Source organism: Punica granatum, chromosome 7, assembly GCF_007655135.1.
Source record: "Punica granatum isolate Tunisia-2019 chromosome 7, ASM765513v2, whole genome shotgun sequence".
NCBI lineage: Eukaryota > Viridiplantae > Streptophyta > Magnoliopsida > Myrtales > Lythraceae > Punica > Punica granatum.
Window position 1 is genome coordinate 4,252,533 of NC_045133.1, and position 18,655 is coordinate 4,271,187.

Genomic DNA, 18,655 nt, shown 5'->3' on the forward strand with positions numbered 1-18,655 from the left:
TAACTACGACCAGCAAATCTTCATTTATGGCTTTGTTACGTTTTAATATTATGTTAATCTCATCGAAAGCACTCGTTGAATTCTTTAATTCGGCGTATTGTTCGAACTTCATCCTATATCTAAAAATTTTGAGAAAACCATTTCTGCAGTTATCTCTTCAGTCTCCAATCCAAACATGAACATGCATAACCAATTAAAGCTAGTTAGAGAAGAAACCAATCCTAGTCTGCTGATAGTACCAAATCGATAGCATTTCAAGTTTGCCCCATCCCATAACTAGAAAGAAAATCTCGAAGGACAAGCCCCGAAAAATAATCCGATCGATCGGATCTCTGAAAATACATAAACTTGTCTTAGGAATGTATCTGTCTAATGAAAATTATGCGAATGCCACCTCGATTGACCGATCAGAAGATTTTTCTGTTCTTGTCCTCGTAACTCCGATTTGTTCACTGCAGATGAGTAGGTTGGCTAAGCAGTTATTTGAACTGAGCGTAGGGATCAAAGCTGTGGAGCAGAGCAGCATGAGAAGAAGATGAAGATGACGACGCGGTGGCTCCTCCATCTCCGGCACCACCAGACGGGTCCACCCTGTAGTAGACAGCAGCACTTCCATCAAAGGCTCCTGGTGGCCCCATGGGGTGGAAGCCCGGTGGCGCAGTCATGTAAGGTGGCAGAACCGCTGGCGGTGGAGGGACCGCCACTGCTGGGGCATAGTCCACGGTCCTCTTCATGAAAGGCTCTCCCCTAAGGGAGGTCCGCTCACACTCGATCTCCCGGTAGCGGTTGAGGAACACCGTGAGTGGCTCAATGTAGTCGTCGAACCCGAGCTTCCCCATGGCCCAGAGGACGTCCTCGGCCGTGACGGTCTTCCTCTGCTCGCGCTGGCACCGCTCATTGGCTTCCCCCGTCACGAAGCTGATGTACTCCGACACGCACTCCTGGATCGTTTCCTTGGCATCGTCGGAGATCTTCGCATGGGGCGGGAGGATCCGCCGCATGATCCTTATGACATTCGCAATCGGCATGTATTGGTCCTGCTCCCTCAGGGTTGCCGCCGCAGCCGAGGCAGGTGGACGGCTGTTCCTGGTCACGGCCACAGCGGCAGCAAGGTCGGCGGCGGTGACGTTCTGGACGTCGGCGTCCGTTGCATTCAAGGCTGTGACATATTGATAAAGTTAATATTTGATGTTTGATTTGATAAAATATGGGAATAATAAATGCTTAGAGGCGAGTGCAGTGACGCGCTCAGGTGGGCGTGTGGAGTTTGGATCGAGTTTTGTCTTGTCGTTTTGTGCTCAAGTTGGACAGGACAGACGCTCTTTTCCACTTCCTAGTCAAGTCAACCTCCCCAACGGTATTCCCATTTTTCGATGAAGTCTTTATTATAATTTCATACATGCATGTATAAAAATTTATATTTTCCCCGGAGGATATTGCAGAAGAGGCTAAAGATTTGATTTTTGTGATCAACTATTCGGATCTTTCTATTAGTTATTAAAAATTTTATTTTATCATATTAACTTCATTGACCTCCCTCATAATTTAAAATATATATATTTTGTAAGCAAAATATATAAAATTTATATTTATAAATATTTAAAACTGTCTTAGCACAAGATTACGATGCTGATCATATGTATTGATGGTAGTCCAAAATTCATAAAAAAAAAGTTGTTTTGAAAGTTTCTAGCTGTATGAATTACGTAGATTGTTTCAATTCAACAATCTATAATAGATCCTGATCGGGTTAAGTATTGGTTCATATCGTATGATATAGGAGAAAATATTTCTTAAGAATTTTAAGAGATTTTACTTATTAGCATTTGTTTTCTTAGAATTTTCTTTTTGAATATAGGGAAATAGATCTAGGATTTGATTTTATTGTTATCGGATTTAAAGTTTTCTATATAAGTCATTATAAGCCTATGACAACAGAAATGTTTTTGGTATTTTCTCTTAATAAAGTTAATAGCTTTCTCCTTACCGGAAAAAAAAAGTTAAGAGCATTCTCTTCTACTATGATCCTTTTGGGTGTTTTTTCTTAGAGTTAGACGTAATCGATTTCCTTCAATTCTAAATTCAGTTCTAAACTTGAGAAATCGTAATACAGTTTGTGTTAGATCCACGCAATACATTAAGATTTTATGCACGACAATTTATGATGAAGGACAACTAAAATGAAGGAGATGCATTGTGCTCAGGGTGGGACCGGTAATCCTAGCGAGATTTCACGTAGATTATGAGGATAAAGTATTGCGTGCATTGGGTATATCATTTGGCATCGCGTCATAAGACACATAAAGAAGTATATTTGTCAACATTAAATTTTTTGTGATATTTCTAAAAACTAATGGATATTGAGCAATCCACATTGACTTGTGAAATAACCACACGGTATACCCGTTACTGATAAGACTTTCTCAAATTATGGCACCATATTCTAGTATGGATTAAACTTTTTTTCGTGGCTTTCATAAAAAGAGGACTAATAGAGGCCGATCGAAACACACCGCGTCATAATGAGTCGAACGATGGTTGGTAAGCTGCCCTATTAAATAACAAGATTCTTATTATTCAAGAAAAAACTTATTATTTTTTAATATAATAAGATACTTAGTAAATAGTAAGAAACTTACAATAAGATGACACATTCTTTTGTCAAAAATTTATAAATTTGAATTAAACGAGAATCTTACTCTTTTTTTTTTTAGTTGGGTAACGGGACTCTTACTAAATAAAAAGTTATCTTACAAAATTTAGAATCTTACTATTTGTTTGGAACATCCTTAGGAGGCATTTTGTATGAGATAACTTATCTAGATCACAGGGAATGTTCTTTTAAATTGCATGGGCCCACAACAATACCATATTTGGTTAGGCCACATTACTAGCAATTTGGATTGCTGTGGTAATCCACATTATCACTAAGTTAGTAATATAATTTTTCCTCCATATGGGGCGTCTATGTGGATTACCACCAAAGTGGGAATGTTAAAAAATTATTATTCCAAATTTGGCCTTGTCTTCATCTTTCTTCTCCTCTTATGTGTAATACCTAGCAGGGGCAACCCTTCCATGAAAAACTAGAAAGGGTGGCTGTAACAAGAACAACAGGGTGGTCAGAGCAAGCACGGGAGGGGCAGCCTCCATGTTCCGCCCGGCGAAGCACCCTCTGTTCCCGCCGTAGCCATTGCACTTCTTCCTTTCTTTTTGTGTGCTTCGGTTAAAGCTTTCATATTAAATTTTGAAGCTATGTGCTGCAATTGAAGCCCATAAACATCAAAATAATCCATATGTGTAGAAGCAATGGAGTTTTTGCATATATTCTTTTTGATGGTCTCTGCTTTTCTTGGGAAGAGGTGGGCATGAGAGGAGCTTGGGTTCTGGTCAACATGACGGGGACGAGAAAAAGGGTGGAGAGAGAGTATTTGGAATTTTTAATTTTTTTTCCTTTAACATGTTAAATTGAGGGCATTATAGGAATAAAATTTGAAAGTTTTAGATGACCATCGAATACCAAACAAGGTTATGTAAATTACCAGGACTCTGAAAGCAATGTACCCAAGACTTATAATCTACATTATCGGGAATTTAATTGGTAGTAATCCATATATATTAGTGGGAATCTAGATTACCAATACTCTAATTTGGTAATATACCAAATGCCACCTTAGAATTTCATTTTTGAGGAGAATTCTTATCATAATAACATCTCGGATTTTAAACGGGGTTTACAGGCATAAAAGAGTAATTACTATTAAAAATTCTAAATGGTACTTAATTTTTTTTTCCTTATAGGATAGCTTATGAATTTCGTATGAAGAAAAAGATATATACTTTGATTTGATATATAGATCGGGTCCAATTGATTGACAATAGGAGGAATCTAGACTGGGTAAAAAAATAATATAAATAAATAGAAAAAGGAGATTGGTGGAAGTGGTAAGTGTGGGCCCAAACTGAGGGCACTGTTCAGATTCTCTGTGGGGTCCGTCGGTCAGTGTGGAGTCAAAAGGCCAAGACAAAAGGCTTTTCCTCTTCTCCAGACTCCAAAGAAAAATAATTTTTTTGTAGTTTAATTTAATTTAATTTATTGGAAAAACAAATTAAAATTGAAAAAGGCTTTGAAAGTTATTGCTGTCATTTAAGCCAGCAGATATTTGGTTGTCTCCCACTGGAGAGACCCTGCTCTATGCATTAATAATTCACAATAATAATTATAATTATAAAAGATATTTAAGTAGAAAGAACAAAAAATCTCTGCAATTTTTCTGTCTTACATCACTAGTAAGATTAGGGGCATAATGACAATGTTAATGACCTTTATTCCTAATTGCCACAATATATATATATATATATGGGGAAATAAGTTCGGTTATTCTCTCCCACTAATACTAGAGATTAATGACATATACCAAAAAAGAATTTCCATGTATTCATGTATAATTATTTTTTTTCATTTTTCAATCAAAAAAGGCTCATTTGTCTACTATGGACTGGGGAAAAGAAAGTAAATGGACGCAAACTCTGCATATGGGAACCAATTGTTATATCTCTTCTCAAAGAGGATATAGTGTAGTGACGCGCATTCTCACCTCATAATTTAGATGTTTCAGGTTTTATATTTGTGGTGGAACTATCCGAATTTTTTATTATAGCTATTTAGAATTTTTATTTTATTATACTAAATCCATGAATAACCCTTATTATCGAAAAGAAAATTGTAAAATTTCTTTATTCGTATCGGGAAAGAGTGTTGCTGCAATGAATCCACTTTTTCTGACTTGATTTTCCAATATACCATGTAGAGGTATTTTGTTGCATGCGTGACACATCAGCAAAATGAGGATGAGTTAACAAAAAAGAAAAGAGAGAAATAATTATTATTAATTGATTTTTACATATTTCACATTGCTAATTAACTCACTAGCATTTACTGCACACAATCCTGTGCAGAGAAGAGCTCACGCAGAAAATTGAAACCGCATAAAAGTCATCGAAGTATGCGGTCAAGACTCAAAAAGTTCGAAAACAAAGAGGACGACTAATTAAGTTTTCTCACAACATTTTGTTTCGATAATAGTTTTGTGCTTCGTATTTCACTGAAACAAAATGACCATATACCATTAAGTATGTCATATTTGTAATAAAACTAATGAATCATATGTAGATATATGGCCGTGTTCGGGTTTTTCTTGGAGTGGAGTCAAGACTAGCTAACCATGAAAGAAATGATTAAAATGAGAATATTGCATAACCAAGCTACTTAAAGGGTAAGAAGAGTCACTTGTGTACATTTACGTACACACTTGTAGCTGGTGGTTATATACTGATCGGGATTGACGTCGAAAACCGAAGCAAATGGATCAATCGGTCATTGATCGGAAGTTAAAAGAGACGGGAATTGAAGAGAAAATGGCGGTGCGACCGTGCATGCAAGTCCGGAAAATAAAAGGAGAACATATAGAGGCCCTGATATATTATCGCAGGCGGGGCATCGAGAATGCCAAGTGCCCATGCAGAGAAAAACATAGTGACAAGACCATAAAAAAATAAAATAAAAAAGGCACATCGACGAGACGATAAGCACTCTCTTTTGATTATATTTAACTGGTTCACGATACATGTAACTGATACACAATGCATGTACTATAACAGCTTCAAACACGAAGTCGCGAGCTTACCTGATGGAGGGTTTGCATGGCCCCGAAAGCGATGGAAGTTGTCTCCACGTTCCATAGTTTCTCTCTCTCTCCCAACTCTCTTTCTCTCTCTAGAGTTATATAAATATTTTGTATGACACTTCAAATGGGGCACTAAGCTAGTGGGTGTGAAGAGGTTGGGGCTAGGGCATATATATACAGAGAGCTCAACGTGTGGCTACAACCGATAGCGCCGGTGGCGTCCGGCCCATCTCATTGGGGGGAGTCCTCACTGCCCTTACCGGGATTTACAGGTGGCCGGTCACTTCCCCCCGATGAGTTCCTTGAGATCTCATAATCGCATGTTTGACCCTAAACTCTGGAAGGATTTGCAAAGAGACCCCGCCCCGGGCTCCGTTATCGAACAATTTGATCACTTATGATCTGCATCTTCATATGTACCCCTATACTTTGAGAAGGTGTGCGAAGTAACCCCAATACAAGTTTGATATTCGACGATGTTGGCCCCCCACGGGGTGGATATTTCTGCTGCGCTCCTCCAATTATTATGAGCAATAACGTAAGTTATCAAGCCTTGTTAATATGGAAACCATTCGGAAGGTCTTAAATACGGGATGCCGACATCCCGTTCCTTGGAAAGAAACATCATTAAGGCGAAAATATACAGATAATTCCCACTCCAACTTAATGAACGCTATGCATGCCAACCTCGTGCCGAACTTTAATGTGCTTTGCTTCTCTGTTCCCCCAAACATTCATTTTGAGGTGGCCTCGAATTTAATTAATTTAGGTTTTGACCCTAAATTGTGCAAATATTTACTGAGTGATCCCTTCAGTTTTGAAGTAGACTGATTATTCCTTCAGCCAGGAGTTAGAAATGCGTATATGATGCAACACATTTTCTCCATGATTCTATGACCACTCCTGATTTCCCTTTTCTTGCCTTTAATGCTTATGACTAATCAGAAAGCCTTGTTTGCCCGATAAGCTACAGAGCTATTTAATAGAGCGAGCCGTGATCGCCCCAATATGATGACTGATGAGTCCTTTTTGACACCCAGGGGCAAAAGAACAGGCTATTGGGCATCTGGTAGGTCGATGAGGCATTGTCAAGGCAGATTCTCTCGATTCCAAATAGGGAACAAATTCTGCCAACACCACATATATAAATATATAGAGAACTAAACAATTTTTTTGTAATAAACCAGCAAATCAGCCCTGTGAATTCAGGGGTAGTCGTGAGCATACGGATTACAGGATCTGCATGGAGCAGCATTTCGGATTTACCCCGAGATAAGCTTTCTGGGAATCTCTTCAGCATCTGTGCAAACTTTTTGATATCAAGCAGCCCAGTCTTCTCCACTTCCATCCGTTTCCTGAGCAAGGAGAATGAAATAAAACAACTAGAAAGATCACATAAACCGAGTTCAACTGATTATCTCTGCAGCCAAATCTTTGTAAAGTACAGGCATTGAAAATCGGAACCTAAAAAGATGTGCTTCCAGCTACTTGAGACTTTGTTCGTAAATTTTGAAATTTTTAGGGAGCAATCTCTAAATACCACATCTAAATTGAAGAGAGATCATCCCTCTGATGAGCTCGAGATTTCTTCGATATCATCATCTTCAACCTGCAATGTTTGTAAACAATATGTAGTCACCTGATTAAGATAGCTGACAATTTGACTGGAGAAAAACCATTTAAAGCTTCACATGCCACTCAGATTTGTCATAGAATATGCACTGAAAAAAGACATTGAATGGTCAAGACTATATTATATAGAATTGTGCTGAAATGGGCAAAGAGTATTTACGGCACACTTAAAAAATGCGTATTTCCTACGCGTAAGTATAACTCAAATAATAGGGGTACCTCAAGCTCTTTTCCCTTTCTCGTGGTTTTAGCTCCTGCATGTCCACAAAAGCAAACAATGATCCACAGGAAAGAAAACATAGATCGATCAATTGAGGGATACATCATGATTCCATTTCCACAACTAGGTCAAGTCACACATTTTCTTCGTTAAAAAGAAGAGACTGAATTTTGAACTCTGGCTATCCTTACATTGTCCTTAACATTCCCAGTATATGTACTCTTCGTCATAAAATACATGACAAGTATTACTGCACGGGTAAGATGACTGGAACATATACTATACAGTATACAGTCAGGAAGAGGGGAGGAGAACAAGAGACGGAGACTTACTAGCTCCTTTTCCTTTAACAACTCTTTTCTTCTTCTTAAGTCCATCATCCTGGAAAAAAGGGGAAAAAAAAAAGATTACACATAGCGCATAACGAACAGCTAAACCTTACCAACTAGAAAATTCACAGGAGATTTCTTATATAAGAATGGTCACCTGCTCAATCTTCCTCTTCAAATCAGTTTGTCTTGACTTCTTTTTAGAGACTGAAGAAGAGCAAAGTTTTCATTTTAGTGAGAATCCTAGCCTTAACCCCAATAACCAAGAATGAAGGAGATGTGAAATTAGCACCTTTTGGAGGCGGTGTTATCTTCAGATCTTTCGGTACCTTCTGGAAGTATGAGAATTTGTAAATGAAATGATAGAATTGAACACGTAAGTAAAACAATGAGACTGACCAAGCTATTCTGATGCCTTCAGTAATATGACATAACAAAGCAACGAGAGATGATTCGCAGAGGCTGGATTTCAAATATATTAAGTTATTAAAGTAAAAGTCATAATGCTCACCTTTTCTCCCGCTTTCTTAAATAACGCAGAGATTGTAGCCTGAACTAACGGACCGTGATTACTCGGAGAGGCCTCCTCAAACTCGTCCTTAGTTGCTGATAGGATCTGCCTGCGACTTTCTTCAGTCCTTTTCACGTCATCTGTACTATCAGTATCATCCACTGCAACAATAGAACTTCTATCCTGTACTAAGCAATTAAGGATGTACTTTGCCGCATTTATTTAATGAATTTATGAGATGCAAGAAGCTTCAGCATGACATGCATCAATTCATGGAGAAAAGAGACAGAAATATGAAAGTAGATAAAATAAGGATATTTATTTCAGCTGAAGCATCAGCGCTAACAACAGATATCTTTTCCTTTACATCGGCAGCCATATCACTTCCAACAGAATCTTCTTCAGGAGAAGATTCTATATAACTGCAACAATCAGAAAGATGAACTGTCAATGGGACCCCACAATCAGACAGAGCTTGTTGATTTACTATACATGAACTGAGTAACAGAAATTAATCGAGAGCACTACAAGCACATTACAGATGGCAGAGATAAATAGCACCTAGTTGGATAAAGATATTATTTTGGTGTTTGTATAATTGACCAGCATGGTATAACTGCCAAAAGGATGGTGATAGAGAGCAAAAGAATTTTATGAATCCAATGCATTGTAGCATGACATTGACCGACAAACAAAAAGAGAGAATGTGCATCTTCAACTCAGTTTAAAGTAAGTCCTGTACGTACCATCTATCATATTATAGCAGTTTTCTCAGTATAAATGCGGTAACATGTAGTGGTGCAGTATCCACACGTAAAAGCCTTTTGTCGCAGAAAAGAAGAAGCGTAACCAATTACCTGAATTTCTTGCCAGTATTTCTCTCTGACTGTCGCACTGGGGTCACTTCTGTTGATTTCTTCAATTTACGATCATCATCTGATGCTTCTTCATCGAGCTCAGTTTCTGGGGATTCTTTTGCTTCATGTTTTCCTCCAGATTTATTAGTAACTGGCTTATCTATAGAGCTTCCTGCAGCACCTCCTCTGAAATCATGTTCAGCATGCAGTCCCTGAAAAGAAAAATGAAAATCAAGTGGTTTACCATAAAATTTGTCAGTTCCGATCTGTTTCTTTTAATTGCTTTTTCTGCTGTGTAAGCATTGACAAACTTTAACTACAATCTCTCAGCCTGAAGACGGAAACCTAACTACAATTACCTCAATCATTTCTCTTGGAAACTCAAGGCGGGCCTCTTGTGGGTTGTCCTCTCTTCTCCCAATCCACCATGCATCGGAAAATACAATCTACAAGTACCAAATAATAACCACACTGGAGTATGAGAAAGAGCAGATGCAGGGATTTCATCTTGTTGGGCTGCCCTATATTAGTTACATCAGGTACATAAACTCTCAAAGTTGTGAACTTAACTCTCTAGTTCCTAAGTTTTAACCCGAAATGCAAGCATATCCATATTGATGGCAAAAATTCTTATGAACAAGTATCATCAAGATAAATCAGGCAGCAGCTAGAAGGATGGAGAAGGGTAAGAAAGAACTAACCATGTTATCAAAATAATCCTCGCACATCACATTCTTCCCACCTCGAGAGAATTGCAGGGTCAAATACCGATTCTTCGGGTAGATGATGGTGCCAAAAAGCTTAATTTGACCCTAAAATGAGAACACTGTAATAAGTTTGAATCCTAAACCAATCTTAAACATGCCGCCTACTCAAATCCATCCAAACCTATGCACCTATTACGATACTTCCAACTGCTAATTGCATGTTATCCTCCAAGGAATTGGTACTAAGAGCAGAAAATTAGCTCAAACGGAAAGTTGGGGAAAAGATCAACTTGAAAAATACCAGCTGTCAAATGTTCTTCTTTGAAAGGATCAAACAACAAACTTGAAAAACCGAGCTCGTCGGACAGAGTGCACTATTCACTCGTAAACACTGCAAAATTACTTGACCGATATCGAATTGTCCTAGCTATACATCAAGGCACCTTCACAGAATCTAACCTTAAAGGGCGCCATTAACAGTTTATAAATAGAGCAGATTTTTGCTGTTAATTGAGCAGTAACAGATGAAAATGAAAGCCGAGAAATTTAGACCTGAGGGAAATCGAGGTAGAGGATGGGGTTTTTGGTGCCGAGGTCCTTGAGCTCCCCGATCTTGCCGCCGGTGATTGGAGCGAGAAGGCCAGGGAAGGAGAAGAGGTAACGGTTCTTCCGCTGAGTTTTCTTGATGATGTCCTTGCCGTGGTGCTTGAGCACCGTCTTGGAAGGGCTGAGCGAGGCCTGCGGCTTGGGGGCCGACTCCGAGAGCATCCCCTTCGAGAAGGCGAGCCTCTTGAGGCGGCTCCGTTCTTCGAGCTCCGGATTCGGGGCTTTCGATGAACCGCTCTTTGCCGGTCGCACCATCCTCTCTCGGTCTCTCTTCCTGTAGCCAACGGCGCCGCCGTGAACGGGAGGAGGCAGGGCTTTGTGGCGGGGGGATGGCGGGAAATTTTCTCCCGCTGATGAGCGAACTGAAAACCTTTTCGTGGAAAAAATGGAGAAATGGATTCCTACTCCTAGCCCATGTATTTCTGAGAATTTGCATAATTGCCCCAGAAGTTTTCTGGAATTTCGAAACCAGCCTCTTCCAGAGAAGAGGTCGAGACCCGGGCCTGGTCCGAACACCTCCGCCGCATGCCTAGTAGTCATTGGAGAGTATGAAACAATGTCGAGGTGGCTCAACCTCGGCCACCTCCCCTTGCCGGGGGTGACAAAAGAGTAGAAATTACACTTTTTTCTCCCTCCATCTCTCCCCTTGGGTGGATTGAAAATTCGATTTGGGGTCAGGCAGACGAGGCGGCACAGCCTCGGACCACCTCGACCTATTCATTGGGTTCTTTTTTTTTTTGGGTGGTTAGGGGAGGCTGATCTCCAAATTCCATACAAAGATGGGTCAATATTATAAAGTTCAGAAAGATTTAGAAGGGAGAAATTGGCAAATTGCAGATTCTCTTCAAGGCAAAATAATTCTTTACATTTCTTCTTTCCACCAGAAAAAAAAAGCTATAATTTTCCATTTTTGTCTTGAAAAAAAAAGAACCCAAAAAACAGATAAAAATTACCTTTGATCGACAAGGAAAATTAATTATAATGTCGCGAAAGCAATAAGCATTATAATCTAGATTTTTTTGCATTGTCAAGAACCTCTTCACAAAATACTACTTGAAATTTTTTGAAAGAAGACCTTTTTATTATAAACTTTTAAGAAAAAATGGCCCTAATATTCTATGTACTTAAGAAAGTGCCACATGAATATGATTCTTCCCGAGCTGATTCGGATGAAATAGTAGAGATCTTTGAGAAATCCTCAAAATTATGCTCTTAATGCGAGCTCTTTTAATTAACGTTTATGAGCCAATTATTTATGAACAAATTTTTATTAACTATTAATTATAGCAAGAAAAAAAACAAATTATGTTAAAATTAATTAATCACCAAAATTTCGCGAATTTCTACTTTTAATTATTCCACACTTTTAGCAATGCAAAGTGTAACGGTTCTTCCTCTAACTAATCGCTTCATCCCTTAAAAAGCAACGAATCTCTCTCTCTCTCTCTCTCTCTCTCTCTCTCTATCGGTGTCTCTGTGAAGAAGGAGGTCACGCGTCACTCTCCTCCACCTCCTTTCCCTTCCTCCGAGCTCGAAACCCTAGGCGATCCCCATCCCCTCAATGCAGTTCTCGAGCCACACCCATGGCTCTACCTGAAGCTTCCGCCGCCGCCGCTACTATCCCCTCCCGGTCCTGCTTCTGCCGCAGCAGCTTCTACTACTACCACCACTGCTCGAGTCTTCATGCCTTGCAGCGCCTCCCGCGTTTGGCTCCGTCGAGGATTGGCGTCCCCAGAGCTCTGATCGGGCTGCATTCCGCCCGGAGAGCTGCCAGGGTGCGGCGATGGAGGTCCGAGGCTGCAGCAGCAGCAGCTCGCACTGTGGAGAGTCCAGAGCAAGCTCGAGCAACTACAGTCGAGATTCCGTTGACATGTTATCAGGTGAATTTCCTAGTTTTAGCAGCGTATATGGGGGATTTACTCGCTGTATCAGTTCAGTCTCGATTGGGATTGGGCCTCTCTTTCCCTAGCTTGTACTCCTCGAGTGATTGGCTAATAGAGTGATTACTTGGGCTTAGCTCAAACAAGTGCCCACCGTAGCTAATTCTGCATAGTCTGTGGTTGCAACTCTATTCGATCAGTTCATCGAGGAACATAGGCAAGGATAGTGTCGGCGTAACATGTGCAGTAGTGAAAGGCTTATTACTTAGTCAGTTGCGCTGATAGCATGATGATAATGAAAAGTGTGGAGGATTAAGTAATTGGGAATCATCTGTTTACTCAGCTGGGAAGTTTGTGAAGGGTATCTTGGAGTCTCCTCTTCTTGGTATTTAGGAACGTTCCAAGTATGCAATTATACATGAAATTGTCGACATAAGGAGGGTTTACGTTGAAATGCTTTTATTTTTCTTCTTACTTGTCAATAAAAGTGAAAGCTGAGACAAGGGAACAACGTAGATTTGAAAGAGGACATTAGGGCATAGTTCTATGTTCAACAATAAGTAAACCGCAGTTAATTTTGTTGCAGCTTCTTGGTGTTCCTGATCAAGCGGAGAAGGATGAGATTGTAAAGGCAGTGATGCAATTGAAACGGAGCGAGATAGAAGAAGGTTACACCATGGATGCTGTTAAATCACGTGAGGTAGGTCTTATTAAATGGATTTGCTGAAATTTCCGCAGAAGGATGGATTTTGTTAATTCAAATTTAAATAGAGAGGGAGTGAGGGGGGTGGCGAGAGAGTTAAAGAGAGAACTGTGCTTTCTTTAACTCTCCGAAGAGGGCATTGATCATTTTGGGTTATTTGCAGGATCTTCTTATGGATGTGAGGGATAAGCTTCTTTTTGAATCAGAATATGCAGGAAATGTGAAAGAAAAGATACCACCTAAGGCATCTCTTAGAATTCCATGGGCCTGGTTGCCTGGTGCTCTTTGTCTCCTTCAAGAGGTAACATTTAGAACTTTGCTCCGAGAAGCTAAAGGCTTGAATTTCCTGGCAGATAATGATAGTTAAGCTAGTTGTCATGATTCAGTTATCTGTTTTCTTTTCCTTTATAATTTTACTATCTCGTTCTCCATTTGCACATCAGCAAATGTTATGACACCACTGATTTGATAATCTTAACAAGATTCTGATTGTAATTACGTGTATAGGTTGGCGAAGAGAAATATGTACTGGATATTGGTCGAGCAGCTCTTCAGCGTCCAGAAGCAAAGCCTTATGTTCATGATCTGCTCCTGTCAATGGCACTAGCTGAGGTGAGAGAAGTCACCGAAAGGGCAGAAACCTTTAATAACTTTCTGTAGCAGCCTTGTTATACATCCTTTCCTTATATAGGTGCTTTCTTGAAGTGTGCGATTGCGAAAATTGGCTTCGAGAAGAACAAAGTTTCTCAAGGTTTCGAGGCTCTTGCTCGCGCTCAGTGTCTTCTTAGAAGTAAAATATCTCTTGGGAAAATGGCTTTGCTTTCTCAGGTAGTTGTCTGATGCATTTTTAAATTATTTTATCTTCAAAAGTACTGGGTCTGGAGGATCACTTCTATTTATGCTGCTTTGAGTCATTAGAGATTTCTGCGCTATGTTCAAATGCAAAAGCAAAATATTGGAAGCATGAATACTCTGGGATTGTTCCTCTCTTCCATTGTAAAACACAGGTTAGTCACTAAGTGAATGCTTTCCTGCCGGTTTTCAGATTGAAGAATCTTTGGAAGAGCTTGCACCTGCATGCACATTGGAATTATTGGGCATGCCTCATTCCCCGGAAAATGCAGAACGAAGGCAAGGAGCTATTTCAGCTTTGCGTGAACTGCTAAGGCAAGGTCTTGATGTGGAAAGTTCATGCAAAGTCCAGGACTGGCCTTGCTTCTTAAGCCAAGCACTGATGAGGCTTATGGCTATAGAAATCGTTGATCTTCTACCTTGGGATGATTTAGCCCAAATAAGAAAGAACAAGAAGTCTCTTGAGTCTCATAATCAAAGGGGTGTGATTGACTTTAGTTGTTTCTACATGGTACTCCTAGCTCATATTGCTCTTGGATTTTCAAGCAAGCAAACAGAATGGGTAATTTGCAGTCCATTTAGTTTAATTGTTTCTTTCAACATTTTTTGCTTCCTTTTGCCTTTGCTATCTATGCGAATCAGCTTTGCCACACACACAACATATATGGCACAAAATTGAACAGATGTACGTGTACGTGGGTCCCTTGCATATGCAGATTGTTCTGTAGTTTTGCTCACGGAGCAATTTTGTGTTTCTTATTGAGAGGCTAGTTTTGTTTTTACTCCTCTTAATCTCAAATGACTCTTGTGGATTTGCAGATTGGCAAAGCAAGAATTATTTGTGAATGCCTGATGGCTTCGGAAGGTATTGATCTCAAATTTGAACAAGCTTTCTGCTTGTTCCTTCTTGGACAGGTATCCTGTCATCTATGCTTCTCCCTACTTTGATTCAGTTACCCCATTAACTCCACTATAACTGGAATAGTATCATGCCAGCCAGACGACATATGCTTCTTTCTACTAGCATATCTGATTCTCTCTCAGTCATTCTCGTTCTCGTTCTCGTTCTTGATGCTTTATCTTGTTCTGCAGGTTAACGAGGCTGAGGCTGTGGAAAAACTTACGCAGCTTGAATTGAATTCTAATTCGTCCCCACAAAAATCAGTCATGGGAAAGGAAATAAGCAATACCGCCGAAAATAATCCTTCCTTGGTATGTCCATGTTCTAAAATAGTTTCTCACATCCGTTCCATTTGTTCCCAAACTGTCCTGCACAAGTAGAGCATGCGTAACCTAAAGTATGAAGTGCAGTGTGACCATCTTACGCGCCTATCCTCTAATATCATCGGAGTCTCAAATTGTCTATAGGGCTAGAAGACTTGCCAGGGTTCTAGGATAGAATGTTTTCCTTCTTCCAATTGGTGCACCTGAAATCTCATTTGCTGTCACTTTTAATGCTAGGCTATATTCTATAAGTCAATTAACATGTGAAGTTTTAGCAGCAGACCTAGCTACATCGCTTATGAACCTTATTCTACTATTGGATTATGGGTAGTTCCTCTGTATCCCATTGTTAGAGATTAGCGTGTTCCAAAATTTTCAGCACTATGTTTGTAAAACCTTTTCTTCGTCCATGGTCGACGTGTTTTTCATATCTATGTTGCTTTCTGTTGCAGGAAGTGTGGCTAAAAGATTCAGTACTTACTGTGTTTCCTGACACACGAGATTGTTCCCCTTTACTGGTAAGGTTTTGATGGTATTGTGGATATATGCTAGACACTTGATTCAGAAAGAAGTTAAATGATATAATAATTATCTTCCATAGGTAAGTTTCTTCACTGGTGAAAAGAGAGCTCCTCTAAGCAAGAAAAATAAAGGGACCATACAAAAGGCTCAGGGTATAAACCACAGGCCACTATCCACTGCTATTGCATCAGAAGGGAGAGAGTACGATGGATCTCTACTCCTCATTAACCCATCTCAGCATCTTGGATCAGCTGTTAAACAGTTGACCCATATTCCAAACCTTGGAACAGCTGGAAAGTCTATCAATGGAAGCAATGTAGGCATGCAGTCGGTTCAACTAGAAAGAAAACTTGGTGCGCATCATAACAATATTTTGGGAAGCTTGCTGGATAAGAAAGATGTTATTGGAAGGATCACCTTTGCTACTGTATTGGGTTGCATTGTATACGCCACCCTTGGGTTAGTAAGCAAGAAACTCATGAGGGCAAGTGGTGGATCTAGATGGAGGTCCAACATTTATAAAATGGACCAGAGTGCGCTTGTTTGGCCCACGGACCCTTGTTTGGATCATGAAGGTGATCATGCTTCTATAAATCGAAATGGAATGTCAAGTGTTGTGACGAATCTGTTAGCAGCAATTAGATTGAAGTTTGAGAACTGTGCAGATACTGAAAGACTTCGGAGTTCTTCCCTTGCTGCTAGTATATCATCATCTATAGTAGCAGGTCAGAGGAAGCGGATGCCTGTGGAAGATGCTGAAGCCCTTGTAAAGCAGTGGCAAGCAATCAAAGCTGAAGCGTTGGGGCCAACCCATCAAGTTCAGAGACTCTCTGACATTCTTGATGAGTCTATGCTTATTCAGGTGAAGTGTCTTTTTGGCTCTTTGCATGGTTGTGCGTGCTTCCCTCTGTATGCATGAGTATATGTCCATCTTTCTTCATTTGTGCTTGTGTATTTGTAAACCATCACGATTGCTTCAGCCATTCCTTTGTCCTATTGTTTCCTGGATGGATCTTTTAGTGACCTACATTCTGTGAGTTTAAGCCTGTAAGATGGTGCACCAGCAAGGAATAAATTAAAACAGACCCGAATGGATAAGCAGGAATAGGGAGTTCCAAAGAATTGACACCAGAAAATTTTAACTTTATAAACTGGTTGGCTTTCGGAAGAGACTGGGCTTTTGGAAAGCTGCACAACTGTTTGTGTTGAGCATGATGCAGCAGAAACAATCCTATTAGCTAATTATTGCTCGATAATTTCCTCTAAGATGGATTCAGCATTCATCTGATCATTTCCATTTCTGTTGGAAATTGTTCTTCCAAGAGTTAGTGCAACCAGAAAGCCATTTCCTCATGTTCCAATGGTTTGTCTTTGGTTTGGTTTACCAGTGGCATGCATTGGCTGACTCGGCAAAGGCAAGATCTTGTTACTGGAGATTTGTTCTATTGGAACTTTCCATACTCCGTGCCGAGATTTTATCAGATGGCCTGGGCACAGAGATGGCGGAAGTCGAGGCTCTACTAGAGGAAGCTGCTGAACTTGTCGATGAAACTCAGCCCAAGATCCCAAATTACTACAGGTAAGAAGCCACCATTCTACTTGCATTAAATACTTAAGCATTAAACAAATTAGAACTCAAACTTTACTCAACAGAACCTTAATTATGTTGATATTTGTATTAATTTCTAGACCTTTGAAGCAGCCTGCCTTGGTTTCAGTTTTTACTTTTTATGTTTTTGTTCATCATCCATTTCATCATTGCTTACTGGAGATAAGATGGGCTTTTTTGGCTCATTTCAGCTCCTACAAGACCCATTATGTTCTGAGGAGGCAAGAAGACGGGTCATGGAAGTTCTGTATGGGCGATGTTCAAGATCCATGATGATATCTGTTGGCAGTTCTTGAAAACATGTGCTAGCATCGCGAGTTAGATGATACTCGGTTCAGTCTTTAGTTTTCACTAGTGGTAGCCCCTTGCAAAGGCAAAAGGGCAGTATCCTTAATTTAATTGGCAATGCCATTTCACCCGACTTAGCTGTATATCTTAGAAAGAATTTCGATAGGGAACTGTGACTATTCCTCCTGACACCTGTTCGTTGATTTTTTTTCTTAACCGAGAGAAAGAGAGAGAGAGAGAGATGAGAGCTTTGTGGAGATTCGTTTGTATCGACTTTGTATTGAGGACTTTGTAATGGAATTGAAATAGGGTTAGTTTGTAACCCCAACTGAATGTATTGATGTTGGCTTTTCAAGCTTGTATAGAGATTTCAAGAGCGCTGCTTCCGTGTATCTAGTTTGATATAAGATCAACTTTGTCTCTGTGAATGTGTTGCATTTAAGTTTAAATCCGTCGAGTGATTAATGCGCAGGGGATGTGAGATACTTGTGGGTCTTCTGATATGATTGAGCCATTTGTGACTGTGCAAGGTTATATATTCACGTCTGTGGGCAAGCAACTTCAGAGGTGGTCTGACCTACATAAGCAGCAGTCATCGGAATCTTGCGTCTGAGTCAAATTGCCTGGTGTTATAGTTGGTCCTTTCGGGTTCGATTAGCAGGCATGACTTAGTCATGATTTGGACTCGGTATGAAAAACTGTATCCAACCAAATTGCAGGAACGAATCCAGAAGGCAGAAACCCGATTCTTTCGGGGATCTTTGGCATCCGGTTCATGTCGAGAGTTAGCAAAAAGAAATACGAGGTTTATGCAGCAAGCTCAGCATAATGCATCTGACTCCTCATAATTGGATGAAATATCATTTTTGAACACCGCCGGGCTTCTTTACCTACTTACTTACTGGCCCCTCGGTCACCGTCCCATTTCCAAAAGTTGTGATGTATGACCGGTTCCTTCTTCGTTTTACGCTTGAAATTACATCCATTTAATATGATGGAAATTGTTTTTATTGAAATGAAATGAAATT

At 39.9% G+C, this 18,655-nt stretch overlaps 3 protein-coding genes across 5 annotated transcripts; 1 reads left to right on the forward strand and 2 right to left on the reverse strand.

Annotated features, from left to right (window-relative positions):
• Nucleotides 1-168: 168 nt before the first annotated feature.
• On the reverse strand, nucleotides 169-5,813 carry LOC116213883 (nuclear transcription factor Y subunit B-9-like). The gene is made up of 2 exons (XM_031549011.1): nucleotides 5,688-5,813; nucleotides 169-1,159 (listed from the first exon to the last, which is right to left on the reverse strand). Exons 1-2 carry the CDS (start codon nucleotides 5,740-5,742, stop codon nucleotides 480-482), a joined length of 735 nt encoding a protein of 244 aa, XP_031404871.1. The 5' UTR covers nucleotides 5,743-5,813; the 3' UTR covers nucleotides 169-479.
• A 957-nt stretch (nucleotides 5,814-6,770) lies between these two features.
• LOC116215685 (DNA-binding protein RHL1) lies at nucleotides 6,771-11,098 on the reverse strand. 2 transcript variants are annotated; one of them, XM_031551498.1, is made up of 12 exons: nucleotides 10,496-11,098; nucleotides 9,938-10,048; nucleotides 9,596-9,682; nucleotides 9,237-9,448; nucleotides 8,698-8,801; nucleotides 8,380-8,564; nucleotides 8,161-8,197; nucleotides 8,026-8,075; nucleotides 7,872-7,920; nucleotides 7,539-7,573; nucleotides 7,228-7,296; nucleotides 6,771-7,042 (listed from the first exon to the last, which is right to left on the reverse strand). In XM_031551498.1, exons 1-11 carry the CDS (start codon nucleotides 11,087-11,089, stop codon nucleotides 7,249-7,251), a joined length of 1,512 nt encoding a protein of 503 aa, XP_031407358.1. In that variant the 5' UTR covers nucleotides 11,090-11,098; the 3' UTR covers nucleotides 6,771-7,042; nucleotides 7,228-7,248. The 2 variants fall into 2 exon arrangements, with proteins under 2 accessions (XP_031407358.1, XP_031407357.1); XM_031551497.1 differs by having other exon boundaries at nucleotides 8,161-8,200.
• An 868-nt stretch (nucleotides 11,099-11,966) lies between these two features.
• LOC116214795 (plastid division protein CDP1, chloroplastic) lies at nucleotides 11,967-18,049 on the forward strand. 2 transcript variants are annotated; one of them, XM_031550258.1, is made up of 13 exons: nucleotides 11,968-12,429; nucleotides 13,016-13,129; nucleotides 13,296-13,433; nucleotides 13,640-13,744; nucleotides 13,838-13,960; nucleotides 14,178-14,546; nucleotides 14,804-14,899; nucleotides 15,077-15,196; nucleotides 15,661-15,726; nucleotides 15,810-16,305; nucleotides 16,396-16,592; nucleotides 17,119-17,309; nucleotides 17,531-18,049. In XM_031550258.1, the coding sequence occupies exons 1-13, from the start codon at nucleotides 12,133-12,135 to the stop codon at nucleotides 17,610-17,612; spliced, it is 2,394 nt and encodes a 797-aa protein (XP_031406118.1). In that variant the 5' UTR covers nucleotides 11,968-12,132; the 3' UTR covers nucleotides 17,613-18,049. The 2 variants fall into 2 exon arrangements, with proteins under 2 accessions (XP_031406117.1, XP_031406118.1); XM_031550257.1 differs by having other exon boundaries at nucleotides 11,967-12,429; nucleotides 15,810-16,592.
• The last annotated feature ends 606 nt before the right edge of the window (nucleotides 18,050-18,655 follow it).